The 14,492-nt window shown below is 36.4% G+C and overlaps 2 protein-coding genes across 2 annotated transcripts in view; one reads left to right on the top strand and one right to left on the bottom strand.

Annotated features, from left to right (window-relative positions):
• Positions 1 to 5,535: 5,535 nt before the first annotated feature.
• LOC126978041 (uncharacterized) lies at positions 5,536 to 11,583 on the bottom strand. Its single transcript, XM_050826767.1, has 2 exons — positions 11,532 to 11,583; positions 5,536 to 6,983 (listed from the first exon to the last, which is right to left on the bottom strand). The coding sequence occupies exons 1-2, from the start codon at positions 11,581 to 11,583 to the stop codon at positions 6,265 to 6,267; spliced, it is 771 nt and encodes a 256-aa protein (XP_050682724.1). The 3' UTR covers positions 5,536 to 6,264.
• A 379-nt stretch (positions 11,584 to 11,962) lies between these two features.
• LOC126977871 (tudor domain-containing protein 5-like) overlaps positions 11,963 to 14,492 on the top strand; it is a 56,672-nt gene continuing 54,142 nt past the window's right edge. The window contains exons 1-3 of the mRNA XM_050826502.1: positions 11,963 to 12,120; positions 12,332 to 12,540; positions 12,655 to 12,761. Of these exons, the coding sequence (XP_050682459.1) occupies positions 12,352 to 12,540; positions 12,655 to 12,761 (296 nt within the window). The 5' untranslated portion in view covers positions 11,963 to 12,120; positions 12,332 to 12,351. The remainder of the gene's footprint in view (positions 12,121 to 12,331; positions 12,541 to 12,654; positions 12,762 to 14,492) is intronic.

Raw genomic sequence — 14,492 nt, forward strand, 5'->3', positions numbered from 1 at the left:
AAACACTGAAGCTGTTCAGCTGAAAATGAATGCAGCTCAAATTAATTGAAACTTCAAAATAACATCAGATATTGAAATAAAATCAAATCACATCATAATTGGTTTATTGATTTAGGTCAAGGAATGATGTTAGGTAAAGATCATGGTAATTATAATTTGGTGGTTAGGGCATGCAAAACCGGTCCCGGGTCCAGTTTATTGATATCCGGTTCCGAGATGTACTCAGAGCCAGGGCAGCAATAGAACTCTACCATATCGTTACTACTGAGCAGCCCATTATATGTTCAGTATTTGACACTAGGATCAACCTCTCGCAGATTGAGGACAACAGTCGTGGTATTGTTATTATAACAGAGAATATTGATTGATGCGCTTTGTTGTACTACTGACCAGCCTACTTTTTAAGATATTATTAAAATAATAATTCTTCTACACCCCACGCTTTTTTTACAATCAAATATATTTTTTTAACACTATTTTCAATTTAAATTTATTTTCTATTTTTTAGTTGAATTTTATATAAAGCGTGCTTTTTCCATGGTTGTTTAAAATTTTTCACTTTATATTTATCGTTATTAGATCTACGGGATATACACATGTTGAAAACCTGAATTTATAAAGTTATATATTTTAATTGGATATGTCATATTTGCTGTGCTAGACTAGCCTATTTTATTTAATTCTTTTGCAAGGTTTTACTATCACAATAATAGAAATGCTTTTTTGCTGCAACACATTGTATATTGATCGTGCCTGGACACTTGCAAGCTAGTACAATAACATGATATGGACATAACTGTATCAACAGTCACAGTACACGGTTTCATATGAATTAGACATGTAAACAAATAGTCAAAACAACTTTTTGTGACTTTATTTAATCTTAATTCAATAGTGTAATCTGATATTCCCATAATTAATCCGAGTTCAGATAGCATATCTAAATGCTTAGTTTTGTGTTGTGGTCACATTTCCAGTCAATATTCATGTCACCTAACATGAATGCATTATTAGTTTTAATATTACTTAAAATGTGTGATAATTTGTTTATAATAGTGAATTTATCCATGTGTGGTGGTCTATATAATGCACAGAGAGTGATTGGGTGATTATTTGCATCAATTAACGTGCCAGTTATTGTCATTTAGTTTATTGTTTAGTGGATTTTCCTCCCCCCTGTTGTTTAGAGCAAAGCTCACTGTGCATTCTATAGCCTGGTATATTATATAAATTGATGGTACTATTTTTTAAGTCGACCTCCGTTAATACAATTAAACCAATAGGAGTTTTACATAATTTGATCAAGACTAATAGCATATCATAATTCTTGATTAAAGATTGAATATTTATTTTTTGCCTTAGGCATTCAGCAAAAGAAGGCAAATGGTTTTGAGGAAAGCCTGCAAATAGATAAGATTGTGAGATACACCAAGAAGCCTTTTGCCAATAGGCACTTATGAGTCACGGACAAATTAGAAATGTTATTTTATAAGTTCTGACCTGAAATGACTACTACTAACTGGCTAATGAGTCATAAAAAAATATTTTAAGAACCAGAAATAAAAATACTGATAAAGAAATAAATTAATAATCGGAAAGTGCTTGTAAGGATTAGATCTTTAATTAAGGTTTATCATGTTTTTTATTAGAAGCTTTTTGCCGAGATAGCGGCCTTCTAACTAAAATATTGTAGAAGAAAGAACTACTAAGCATCAGAGAAATGTATATTCTGCAGCTCACATTACAAATGAACTCACAACTAGTAGCAAGGTGAGGGCTCCGGGCGGCGTGGCCAGGTGCGCCAGGCGGCAGTACACGGGCGCCAGAGCCTGCGGCCGCGGCGGCGGCGGTCGCGAGTAGTGCGCGTGCGAGTCCCACGAGCGCTCGGTCGCGGACGCGTCCGTGGCGGCGGGCGAGCGCCCGCCCGCGCCGCCGCTGCCCGCGATCTCGAAGTCCTGGACGTCCTCGGCGCGGCAGCTGCTCGGCTCCAGCTCGCGGATCTCTTCCAGCAGCAGCTCCACCTCGTCTGTCGAATACAGCTCGCTCGACGACACGTAGCGCGTCGGCGCCGCTTGCATAGCACCCGACCCGCCGCGCACTAGCCGTCCTCGGCTCTTCCGCCTTCTCGCAATCACGCTTCCGCCTCGACAGCGACACAGTCCTCTGGCTTCGCCTCTCCCATTTGACGCGCCCCACAGGACACACACTTCATCTCTTAATTTTATAACTTATACAAATGGGGTACAATATGCGATTGGTATCCCATTTCGAATAACCATATTATTGTTTAACTATTAACTCAGGACAATGAAAAATGACACACTAGTTACGTTGTATTTTAAATCCCCGTTAAGTCTGAGAATTAAAATTTCTTTAAAATATACATAATACCTAGTTACTTATAATACAAAATTAATAACACACAAGTCACAACCTTCTACACAAACATTTAACATAGACACTAGAGTGACTAGCACAGACTAATATGATGCTTACGCATCTGTCTAGGTGACTAGAGTCTAGACAGCGTGCCGCCATGTTTGTCCATTTAAGATAGGCAAGAGGTGTAAGCCAATACAGCCAAGACTTTGGCAGTTTTGGTTGTTCTTGTTGCAGTATTCAAGTCATTTCTGTTTTAAAAATATTTTGAAATATATAATTATAAGCCTGGAGGTGTAAAAATAAGCTGTACAGCACTTGCTTTACTTATCATGTACATATCTACATATCGATAGAATAGAATATGTACATCGTACACATTCGCAAACGCGAAGGATCTCCAGCAATCCAGCTGCGCTCTACCATGGAACTGGAAGAAAAACTTGCCAGCCCATCCACATACCCTACGTCTTAACTCGCTTAAACTTCTAGCTACAACAAAACTTGTTTTGTTTCAATATTATTCTATTAAGGTTCTATTTTTAGTTTGTATTTTTCTATTGAGGTACTTTTTACCACTACACTTAGACACACACACACTCGCACACTACCGAAAAAGAAGCAAAAACAAAGATTTCTCTATATTTATTAATAGCGTGACTGTTTCATTCCATGACCAATACTCCATGATTTTTAAAATTCGGCCTTTATGGCCAACTTAACAATATTACAGGATATAGAGGATAGCTTTAGTGTCTGCTGTCACGCAATTAATAACCCTGAGAAATGCAACACACTTCTAAATGTGAATGGACTTAAATAACTAAATTTTAACATAAAGAGCCTGCAAAAAACATTTGACGACTTTACTGCTGCACTAAACCGTCTCAACATAACTTTGACATCATTGTCCTGGCTGAATGTCATCTAGGTACCTCTCCTCACATTTGATCTTTACCCGGGTATAACAGTTATTATACAGCTAATATTATTAATCGAGCAGGCGATTTAGTAGCATATATAAGAGAAGACGTGGAAGCTAATGTTTCAGAACCAAAAATCTCCGATGCAGACAGTCTTTCTATTGAACTTCCAGGCATTCTGAACATCCTTGCATTGTATCGCACTCCTTCTAATCCAGTAATCTGAAATTTTTTATACTCTTTAGAGCAATATTTTACCACTCTAAAACCTACTATGGGCTGGGTTTTGGCTGGTGATCCAAATATCCTCGGCAAAAATTATAAAATGATCCGTACCTATGTCTTATTGCTGAGCTCGATTTAAAACCAGTTATTACAATGCCGACACACGGTAAAACTTGTCTATACCATATCTTAGTTAACTCAAAAGCTGATGCCGTTGGGATTATCAACTCAAGTTCTATTACAGATCATGACATAGTTATAGAGAACCTTTCGTTTAAAACTACCAAATCAAATCGATCACGTGTTTTACCTGCTATCAAATATGCTGCGATTGAGGAAGATCTTAAAACTCAGGACTGGAATAATATTTTAAGCTGTGGTAATGCTTCAACAGCCGCTGAGAATTTCTCATCCACCATTAGCACCTCTCTACATAAGCACACTAATATGAAAACTATTCCACGATCTAAATTCGAATTGAAGGAATGGATCACTCCCGGATTAATTAAATGTATGAAGCACAGAGACAAGTTACACATGATATCGAAAAATTATCCCACTAGTCTTATCAAAATAGTTATATGTAATAGATATAGGAATTTCTTAAATAACCTACTTAAGAAAGTCAAGTCGGAACATAATCACAATAAATTAGTCAAAAACAAAAATAATCCTCGTAAGCTCTGGCAATCAATAAATGAAATTTGTGATATATATTAATAAAAAGAGTTCATCAAGTAACGAATTAACAAAAATCTGTGGACTCCTGCAATTCTCTAACTCTTTGTAATGACTATTTTGCTAATATTGGAAGTAATCTAGCTAATGAATCCCTAATTAACTTAAACAAAACAGAGTTCGAGCTGGATTCGAATATTTACCTTCCCAATACAACCCAACATACTATTTCATCCCAATCATTTTTCCGACATCCGTGCGATGAGCAAGAAATATACTCAATCATTCAACAGTCAAAACACAATTGCGCACCATGTTTAGATAAAATTTGCAATGTTCTTATTAAAAAAATTGCTCCTATAGTTCTTTTACCGTTATGGCCGGCAACGCTCTTGTGATTCCTCTGGTGTTGCAAGAGAATGTGGGCGGCGGTGATCACTTAACACCAGGTGACCCGTACGCTCGTTTGTCCTCCTATTCCATATGTCACATATTTAACCTTAGTTTATCCACTGGAGTATTTCTTGAATGCAGGAAAAATGCGTTGATTGTGCCTGTTCACAAAGGTGGCCCGAATACCAACCCTTTCAACAACAGGCCCATATCACTTCTGTATGCGTTTTCAAAAATCTTAGAGAAAATTGTCGATAGTCGTTTTAGGAGATTTTTAGACTCTAAAAATATTTTATCACCTAATCAGTTCGGTTTCCGTAGAAAAAGGTCAACGGAAGATGCAGTGTCTGTTCTTCTTGGAAGGGTATCAAACGCGCTTGACAGTGGAAAAGCTGTATAGGCGTTTTCTTAGACCTTTCCAAGGCCTTCATACTGTGTCCCACCCTATCCTCCTTCCGAAACTCGAACTGCTTGGTATCAGGGGTGTCACCTTGGACTGGTTCTCGAGCTACCTTGTGAATAGGCAACATTTTATAAAAATTGATAGTTTCTCTAGCTCAACATCTATTGTAAAATTCGGTGTACCCCGAGGAAGCGTTCTTGGACCTCTACTCTTCCTAATTTATGTAAATGACATGCTAGACTTATTTAGAACTAGCGATGACTTTGACATGACTTGGCTATGCCGATGATACAGCTCTAATCTTACAAGACTCAACATGGCAAAATGTGTTCTGCAAAGCTGAAAACGAAATCCACTTGGGGTAATGCTGCTAAAACGACTTTTATTAAAGCAGAGCGGGCACAAAGATCTGTTTTAAGGGTCCGTTCACACAGACCGGCTCGGAGAGCATCGGCCTGCTTTTTTCTTTTCACACAGACCGGGTCGTATACGCTTGGAATTGGCCGGAGCGGAGCCGCCAACTATTTCACATCGACCGGCTGGAAGAGATTTGAAAGCGGGTGCGGTTGGATGTGCTCGGAGCCGGTCGGATGCGCTCGGAGTCGGGTGGATACACTACAAAGGCAGTGCCAGTATTCCGCGCAGTCTAAGTTTTGTTTTCGGTGTGTTAACGTGTGCTTTTCGAAACATGGATTTAGATAGCTCCGACGAAGAAATATATTTGTTAGCAAGATTACTTGAAATAGAACATAGGAAACGTAAGCGCAAGCGGAAACAAATATGGGTAAAACATATTTGGAAAAACAGACTAATCCATGGGGAGTTTCACACCATTTTCGAGGAATTGAAGAGAGATAGCCTAAAATTTTATGAGTATTATCGTATGGAATATTGGCAATTTTTGAAATTGACAGATTTGTTAAGAGTACATATAACAAAAAAGACTACAAATTATCGTTGCACCATTACAGCCGAAGAAAGGTTAACGGTAACTTTAAGGTAAATAAAAAACAATTATTTATACTAATCATGTTATTTAGATCACAAAATCACAGCCCTCCATTTATTAAGCATTGTTTACGTTAATGAAATGTAAATTACTTATACTAATCATGTTAAATAACACAAACATCTAAATAGATCACAAAATCACAGCCCTCCATTTATTAAGCATTATTTACGTTAATGAAATGTAATTAAATAGTACAGATTTGTGTGTGTTTAATTATTATTATTATAATTATTATTGTTTTTGATTGTTTATTATTTTGTATTTTGTGTGCTGGTATTGTACCCGTAAGTAGTCTGATCTGGATAGTTTTGAGGAATATAGGTTTCGTTTGACACTAGGTAAGTAGATTGATTAGTCGATGGCGGTGAATTTATAGACAAAGAATAATTCAAATCTGTACTATTTTCATACAGACTTAATTCAGCTTCATTAACAATGTTAAACACGCGCCTTTTAATTCGTGCTTGGACTTCTTTTGGGAATGTTTCCACTGTATCTGACATAGACAAAAAAAAATTACGTAATGCCTTGTCACGGGGTGTAGTATTTCTTTTTTCTTCAAGATACTCTTCGAAAACCGTAGCAACATCTTTGCTTAAGCGTGGTCTCTTTTTCGAGCCAGAAGTACTTGCAAGCGATTCAACTTCAGAATGGTCAGAACGTTTAGATGATGTCGATGGTGGTGGTATTGGTGTGCCAGGCTCTGAATCATCCGATGATAATGTTACATTAGATATTTGGTTTCGATTGCGAAAAAATGGTATTATAAAAGAAAGTTCTTTTTCAAATTTTATCAATTTGGACGTAGTTGCACCATCGCCACTCTTGCCTTTTCGGTTATAATAGGCTTTTCTGAAGTTATCTCGCAGTTTCTTCCAACGATCCTGGCACTGCGTCACTGGAAAGAACAGAAATGAAAAATTAATAACATAACTCTTTTTTATTTTATAGTTCGTTTTGGTACGGCAGTCTTATATTTCTATTTTGTGTGTTTGTTTTATTTTTACAGATTCCTCATCACTGGTTGCAGTTTCAAAAACTTGTCATTTAATTTTCGAATGGAAATTTCTACAGTTCATTCAATTATTCATGAGACAATCAGAGTAATTTGTGATGTTTTGATGCCCATAGTTATGCAGATGCCAGATGAAGAAATGTGGGAAAAGGTTTCACGTGATTTCTTTAATATTTGGAATTTTCCTAACTGTTTGGGCGCTATAGACGGAAAGCATGTCAATATACAGGCACCAGATAATAGTGGAAGCTTATACTATAATTATAAAAACTTTTTCAGTACAGTGTTACTAGCTGTGGTCGACGCGAAATACAGTTTTTTAATTGTTGATGTCGGATCATATGGTAAAAATAGCGACGGCGGAATTTTACAGAATTCAAAATTTTGGAAAAAACTCAACACCAATAAGTTAAAGCTGCCCCCAAATAAACCTCTACCTAGTACCACTGAAAGCTTACCACATGTTTTTATAGGAGACGAGGCATTTCCTTTGAGCAATAATATATTGCGGCCGTATCCAAGAGAACAAGCAAGAACAGAATTATCAAAAAAAGTATTTAATCTGCGTTTAAGCAGGGCAAGAAAAGTCGTAGAATGTGCATTTGGAATGCTAACTCAAAGATTTGAAATTTATCAAAAACGAATGAAAATTCAGCCGAAGTACTGTGATTTAATTATATTAGCAACTACATGTTTACATAATTTTTTAATAGAAAATCGGACGCCAGGACAAGAGAATGAATTTCACAGCAATATAAATTTATTAACAGCAATAACAGACAATAATAATGAAAACAGTTCTAATAGCGACGCAGTTCTAACCACAAGGAATAAATTTAAGGATTATTTTTCATCAAGTGGTGCTTTAGATTGGCAAGATCAAGTGGCTACGCGAGTTTCTTAAGTTATATTTAATAAAAATTGTCTACTACATAAGTATATTCTAACGATCAGATACTCAAACGAGTTTTTAAAGTAAGGGCGCATTTAAACTCATGTTATTCCTATTTTGACTTTGAATCTAACACGTCGCAGCACGAGTTTAAGAAGCCCTTGCTTTAAAATTCGTTTGAGTATCTGGGGGTAGGTGTAAAACAATGAAAACCTTACTTACCACTTATTCCGAGACATTTGCTAATTTCCTCCCATGCATTGTCTTTCATTATCCGATCGCTATATGATGGCTTGGTTATGTCAAATAAACACTCATATTTTGACACGAGTATTATTAATTTTTCATCATTCATCTTTTCGTACAAGTACGCACAACTATTACGTTCAAATGTTGCTATCAAAATGGCAGTCGGCGCGGCCGCAGCGGGCACGCAATCGGAGCCCATCGGCTGCGCGAGCGAGAAAGAGCACGCAATCGGAGCCGACAGGCTGCGCAAGCGAGAAAGAGCACGCAATCAGAGCCGATCGGCTGCGCGAGCGAGAAAGAGCACGCAAGCGGAGCCGGTCGGCTCCTTTTATTACTTCACACGAAGCGCGTTCAGGCATTTTTAATGACAAAAAAGGTGCAAATGCAAAAATAAACTTTACTACAATCACTCAAAACACTGTTTCCAACGTGATAAAAATCTGCTCTCCTCTCCGAGCCGGTCTGTGTGAACGGACCCTAAAGGTACTGTTTCGTAAACGCTTCCGTTTTCCTACTTATTCGCTATACAAAGAGGCTAAGGTTCTTACGGTCAGGCAATTATATATTTAAAAAGCCATAACTTTCTACCATATAACATTCCAGACAAATTTTTATCCTGAAATAATACTAGACGAATTAAAATCCCTCATCATCTTGTAAAAACCAGTTTTGCTCAACGTTTTCCTGGATTTGCCTTTCCTTATTTATTTAGGCAAGTAGTTAAATAAGTTCCAAAATATTACTAATTTGTCTAAATATGAATTTTAAAAGACAACTAAGGATATACTGCGTTCCCTAAACTATGACTCTACCAAAAACTTGCTTAAAATAACCCACTAAGATTTTTCAAAACGCACAATCACACAAACACATCACACACGCACACTCACACATACTCTGTCAGATCACTACTCAAATGTATATTTAGAGACTGAGCGTTTGGCGATTAAATAAAACAACTGCTTGACTGTGAGGAATATGTGGAAGATATATTTATTTTGAAAGTTACACAATATATATATACAAAATCCTTAAAACTAGTTACCCAATTACAGTTGTTACTTAAAAAATATTTACAAGTTCAGAAAATACACACCAATACTAAAGCTTACATTTCAACCAATAGTAAAACGTTTCATTCAATAAGAGTTGAGAATAATATTATGAGTTCTATCTCGCTCTAAAACTAATGCTATCGCAGTTTGTGTAAGCTCGCGTCGAACCTAGATCATACGATGTCAATGAGCATTCATCATCTACGCTGTTGCTCATTGATTAAAATTGCATGAATAGCGATCGACCCCCGAGTCCCGACGCTACACTCGTCAGTCGAGTCCGCTCGGCCTTGCTGTGCGGTTGTGTAACGCGGAGCATATGACTGATCACGTGAGTATATCTGCGATCGTTGAGAAAACGTGACGATGCTCGTACATTGATGAGATTATTGCTGGTGATCTGTATGATTCTATGAGTTGATGTACAGCATTATGAAATGGTTCTTATCAGAGCTAATATTACGTTATATAAAATAAAATGTTCTTATCAGAGCTAATATTACGTTATATAAAATAAATTTTCTTTTCAGAACGAATCTTTCGGCATACGCTTATTACAGTTGTTATGCACGATTACTATTTCTACGTTCTATAATGCTACGTTACAAGTTAGATATTAGACATTTGTATTAATTGATATTATTGGTTGTAGGTACAGCTACATATATATATAAAAATGAAATGCTGTTCGTTAGTCTCGCTAAAACTCGAAAACGGCTGGACCGATGTGGCTAATTTTGGTCTTGAATTATTTGTGGAAGTCCAGAGAAGGTTTAAAAGGTGAATGAATATGAAAGTGTTCGGAATTAAATAGAAACAACAATTTTGTTTTTCCTTTGATGTGTCCCCCGTGTGTTTTGTATGGACATATTTTCTATGAGAGAATTTATTGACGCACGGTTTGACAGTTCTGCTGTAAAACAATTACATTACAGCAACAGGGAGCATATTTTACGAAATAATTCTTGGTGTTATGATATATTATTGACAAATTCATAAAAAAAATATTTTATTTATTATATACAGAACAGCGTCTATCGGGTCAACTAGTCATAAATAAATATTTTGTACGTGCTTAAACACATAGATAATGGTTACTTAGAACATATTATATTAATTTTAGAAAGGAGTACTTTACTTCTATCAAATATTTTCAGAACTCATTTAAAAATTTAATTTGAAGCTCACTCATGAACTGGTTTTGTTACTTAATAATGAAGGTACAAACATTTTGACAATTTAATTTTATATACCACATTTAAAATGTGAATACAATTTCATTTTAAAATAACTAAAGTATACACAAATTTATTGAACAGAAATATACTTGTCAACATTGCAATGGATTGATCGAATCATTTCATGATGGATTTTTCACATTTTCGTGGAAATGAACATATTTATCAAAATGAAGAAGATAACATCTTATTTTCTTATTAGATTGCTAACTCTATGAATATTTTTTTTCAACACTGAACTTAGTACACACGCACTCTGCTGGTACATTTTAAAAGCATCAGCACAATTCAATTTCAATTTCAATTTATTGCAATTCCATAAATATAGTCCTTAAATATAACATTTGGAGTTAATACTATAATTATTATTCAAGGCAGTATATTATGGATACCCAGTTTTATTGTTGCAATTTGGTCTGAACGGCAGACCGTGGACAGGAGGACAGGAGGGAGACCCATATTTTAATTTATTTTAGTTTGGCTCGTTTAAAAAATCATTTAGTTACGGCATAGTAACATTTTTCTAATAAAAAATTTTTCAGTGTTTTAATAAATTCATTTTCATCATTTATGCCTCGAATTTTGTTTGGCAGATTATCAACAGATTATTATATATTTTTATAGACATTACATAAGGACTCGATGTATGTAGTACTAAATTTGATTTTGGGAGGTTTAATTTATTTATATATCTTTCGGGATATCGACGGGGCTTATTTTCTTTCTTTGTGTAATTGTGTAGATTTATTTAAAAAAAATGCATATTTCGAAGACATATATGGAGGGTAGGGTTAGAATATTTAATTTTTTGAAATGGAGTAGACATGAGTCTGTTATTTTATGTTGGCCAGTATTCGTATCCACTTTTTTTGTAATATAAATAGATACTGGGCATTTGTGCTGTTTCCCTAGAGAATAACTCCGTACCTCAAAAATGCATAGCCATAAGCATAATACGCGGCTAGTGCGGTTTTTAAGTTGGTAGTTCTTTTTAGTTCTCTGAGTCCATATATAAATTTAGATAATTTTGTTTTTGTTTTTTCGATATGGCCTTTCCAATTTAAATTACTGTCGATTTCAATGCCTAAAAATGTTAATTTCTCGGCGCATTCGATGTCCATGTTTTTAAAAGTATATTTAATATTTAATGGTTCCCTTTGGTACGGTCGAAATTGGATTATTTTTGTTTTATTATAGTTTATTTCTAATTTATGGTCATTCATCCAGTCAGTAATGTCATTAGTAGTCGAGTGATCATTAAAATTATAATATTTTGTTAAAGGAAGTAATAAAGAAATGTTATCAGCAAATAATATACAATGTTCGTCAAAAATTCGGCATTGTGCGGCACTGAGTCGCATTATGCTCTGTAAGTGGATAACTACCTGGTGCTTTCAAAGTGAAAGTGACGAAAAAATGACAAAACTTAAAAAGTTCTAGTTACCAGGCCATAAAATCCAAAAAAAAAAAACTTTTTAGTATTTACTATTTAGTATTTATTAACCTAAAAACTTAAATGTACTACATACAAGTAACAAGCAACAGTTGTGTTTATAATATCAAGAATTTGATATTGATATAATTACAAGATAGACAATTCATAGTGCTCCTCAATGGGTTCAATGATTCAATGTATTTTATATAATTATTTTTAACCGGTCAGTATTAGTACTTTCTCGGTTCCTACCATATATCTATCATATGAATTAATTTTTACTTTTAATAATCCAAGTTGACAAAATAGAGGTCTTATGCTAACAAAAAATGTACTTAATTTTCCATAAATTTAAGAATAAACGAGAAGATATTTACACAATATTTAGTTCGAACGTTGACAACAACTTGAGGTAAAAGATAATAATTATGTAGCGCAGAAAACAGTATCAACAATGGAAGAAGAAATAAAGCGGCTTAAATCAGATCTACGATGTGTGGTTGTGTCGAGTCCTTGTCAGGTGGACACCCGCACACTTCTGCGAGACTACCAAAGCCTGGTTGGTGCTCCGCTGCCTTTCAAGAAGTATGGATACCGAGAAGCACTCACATTCCTGAAGGAACGCTGCAGTGATCTTTTTGTGGTAAATAAGAAAATACTATCTTATGTAGCATATACTATTTCACTACTCACTTTACTGTAATTTCCAAGATAAATGTGACATAATAGATAATAGATACAAATATTGATTGCATAGTTTCAGGGGCCCGCTTCCAATCCTGTTCTGACACTGATAGTACCTGAGCATCTGCAACACATTGATAAATTTGTTAAGAGTCAGAAGTCCACACCCAATACTAAATTGTAAGTATTCCAAAATAGGTATTATTACTATACATGTGTAGTATATATTATAATATGTCCTTAGTAGTTGTGGGGTTAGTGGGCGACATTTGAGCAAAAAATGCAAGCACAAAACAATAAGCTATCGAACTCCAGAATGAATGTGTCCTAAAAGAAACTGTTCGCGACCTCAATCGAGCAATGTGCCCTGCACTGATTATAATATTCATATCATAAATGTAACAAAATAAATAAAGAATTTAAAATGTGGTCAAATATCTCAGCTCTATGACGGTCCGAGTTCAGGGTGATGACCTTAGTTTATTGTTAGAATAAATGAGTCAGTGTTTCTCAAGATTTTTGAAACTATTTAACTCACTGTTGCTTATAGAACAGCGACGAAATCCACATGACCTCATTCAATTCCTCGCCTTATTTGGGGTGTTGGTATACAAAAGTCAACGGAAAAAGGGTGCGGCAACTTCAGTCTTTATCGGCCGCCGACGTGATAGTGAAGTGCGCACAATTTTTGTTTTTCTGACACGTAAGGTAAAGGATTACTCCATCCGGATCCTTACGGACAGCAAATCAGTACTACAAGCCCTACAAAGCAATATTATCACCTCAAAGCTTATATACAACTGTAACTGTTCCCTGACGGAAGTATGTGATAACAACAATCGCGTAACTCTGCAGTGGATCAAGGGACACAGTGGCTCCAGAGGTAATGATGCCGCTGACGAATTAGCAAGGAGGGGCTCAGAGATGATAGCCATTGGACTGGAACCAAAAGTCCCTCTCCTCTCTGGTTGGCCCACATCAGTCATAAGGCAGCACACCGAGGAGCTACATAATAAATACTGGACGGAGATGAGTGGATGCAGACAGGCAAAAGAGGCCCTACCATGCATAGATCAGAGGCTCTCTCGTAAGCTGGTGAAACTCACACGATCAAGATTACGTAAGATAACTCATGTAATAACGGGTAATAAATAGGCGCACAGCAGACGTCGAGTTGCGGAAAGTAGCCCGTGAATACCTATACCTATACCTATGGTTGTCGTGAGTGGGCTAAGGCATGTTTGAGCTGTCAGCGCTCAAAGATCAACCGGCATGTTGCGTCACCTGTTGGTACTCTTGGTTTACCCACAGCGAGATTCAAACATGTCCATATAGACCTAACGGCCCTTTACCACCTTGCGGTGATTATCGGTATTGTCTGACAGCCGTCGATCGTTTTACGCGATGGCCTGAAGCTATTTCACTTACCGACAGACTGTCGTAAAAGCCTTTGTTTCCTGCTGGGTATCCCGTTATGGTTGTCCAACAGACGTCGTAACTGACCGCGGTGCACAGTTCCAATCGGCCTTATTTCAGCAGCTCGCAAAGTCGATTGGTTTCAATGATCGCAAGACAACGGCATATCACCCACAGTGCAACGGCTTAGTTGAGCACTTCCACAGACAGTTGAATGCAGCAATTACCTGTCACGCTGACGCAAACTGGGTAGAAACGCCAGCTATCATACTTCTCGGCATAAGAAGTGCTGTGAAAGATGATTTGCAATCTTCCTCACCTGAGCTAGTTTTTGGTGAACCACTTCGCCTTCCAGGTGAATTTTTTGGTCACGACGGCACATGAATGTTTCCTTATTGCAATTGCAAACATTCATTTTCAAAGATCTTGCCACATGTAGCCACGTATTCCTTAGAGAAGACGCGCTACGTGGCTCACTAAAGCCTGCTTACACTG

The sequence above is a fragment of the Leptidea sinapis genome, chromosome 46 (assembly GCF_905404315.1).
Source record: "Leptidea sinapis chromosome 46, ilLepSina1.1, whole genome shotgun sequence".
Lineage (NCBI taxonomy): Eukaryota > Metazoa > Arthropoda > Insecta > Lepidoptera > Pieridae > Leptidea > Leptidea sinapis.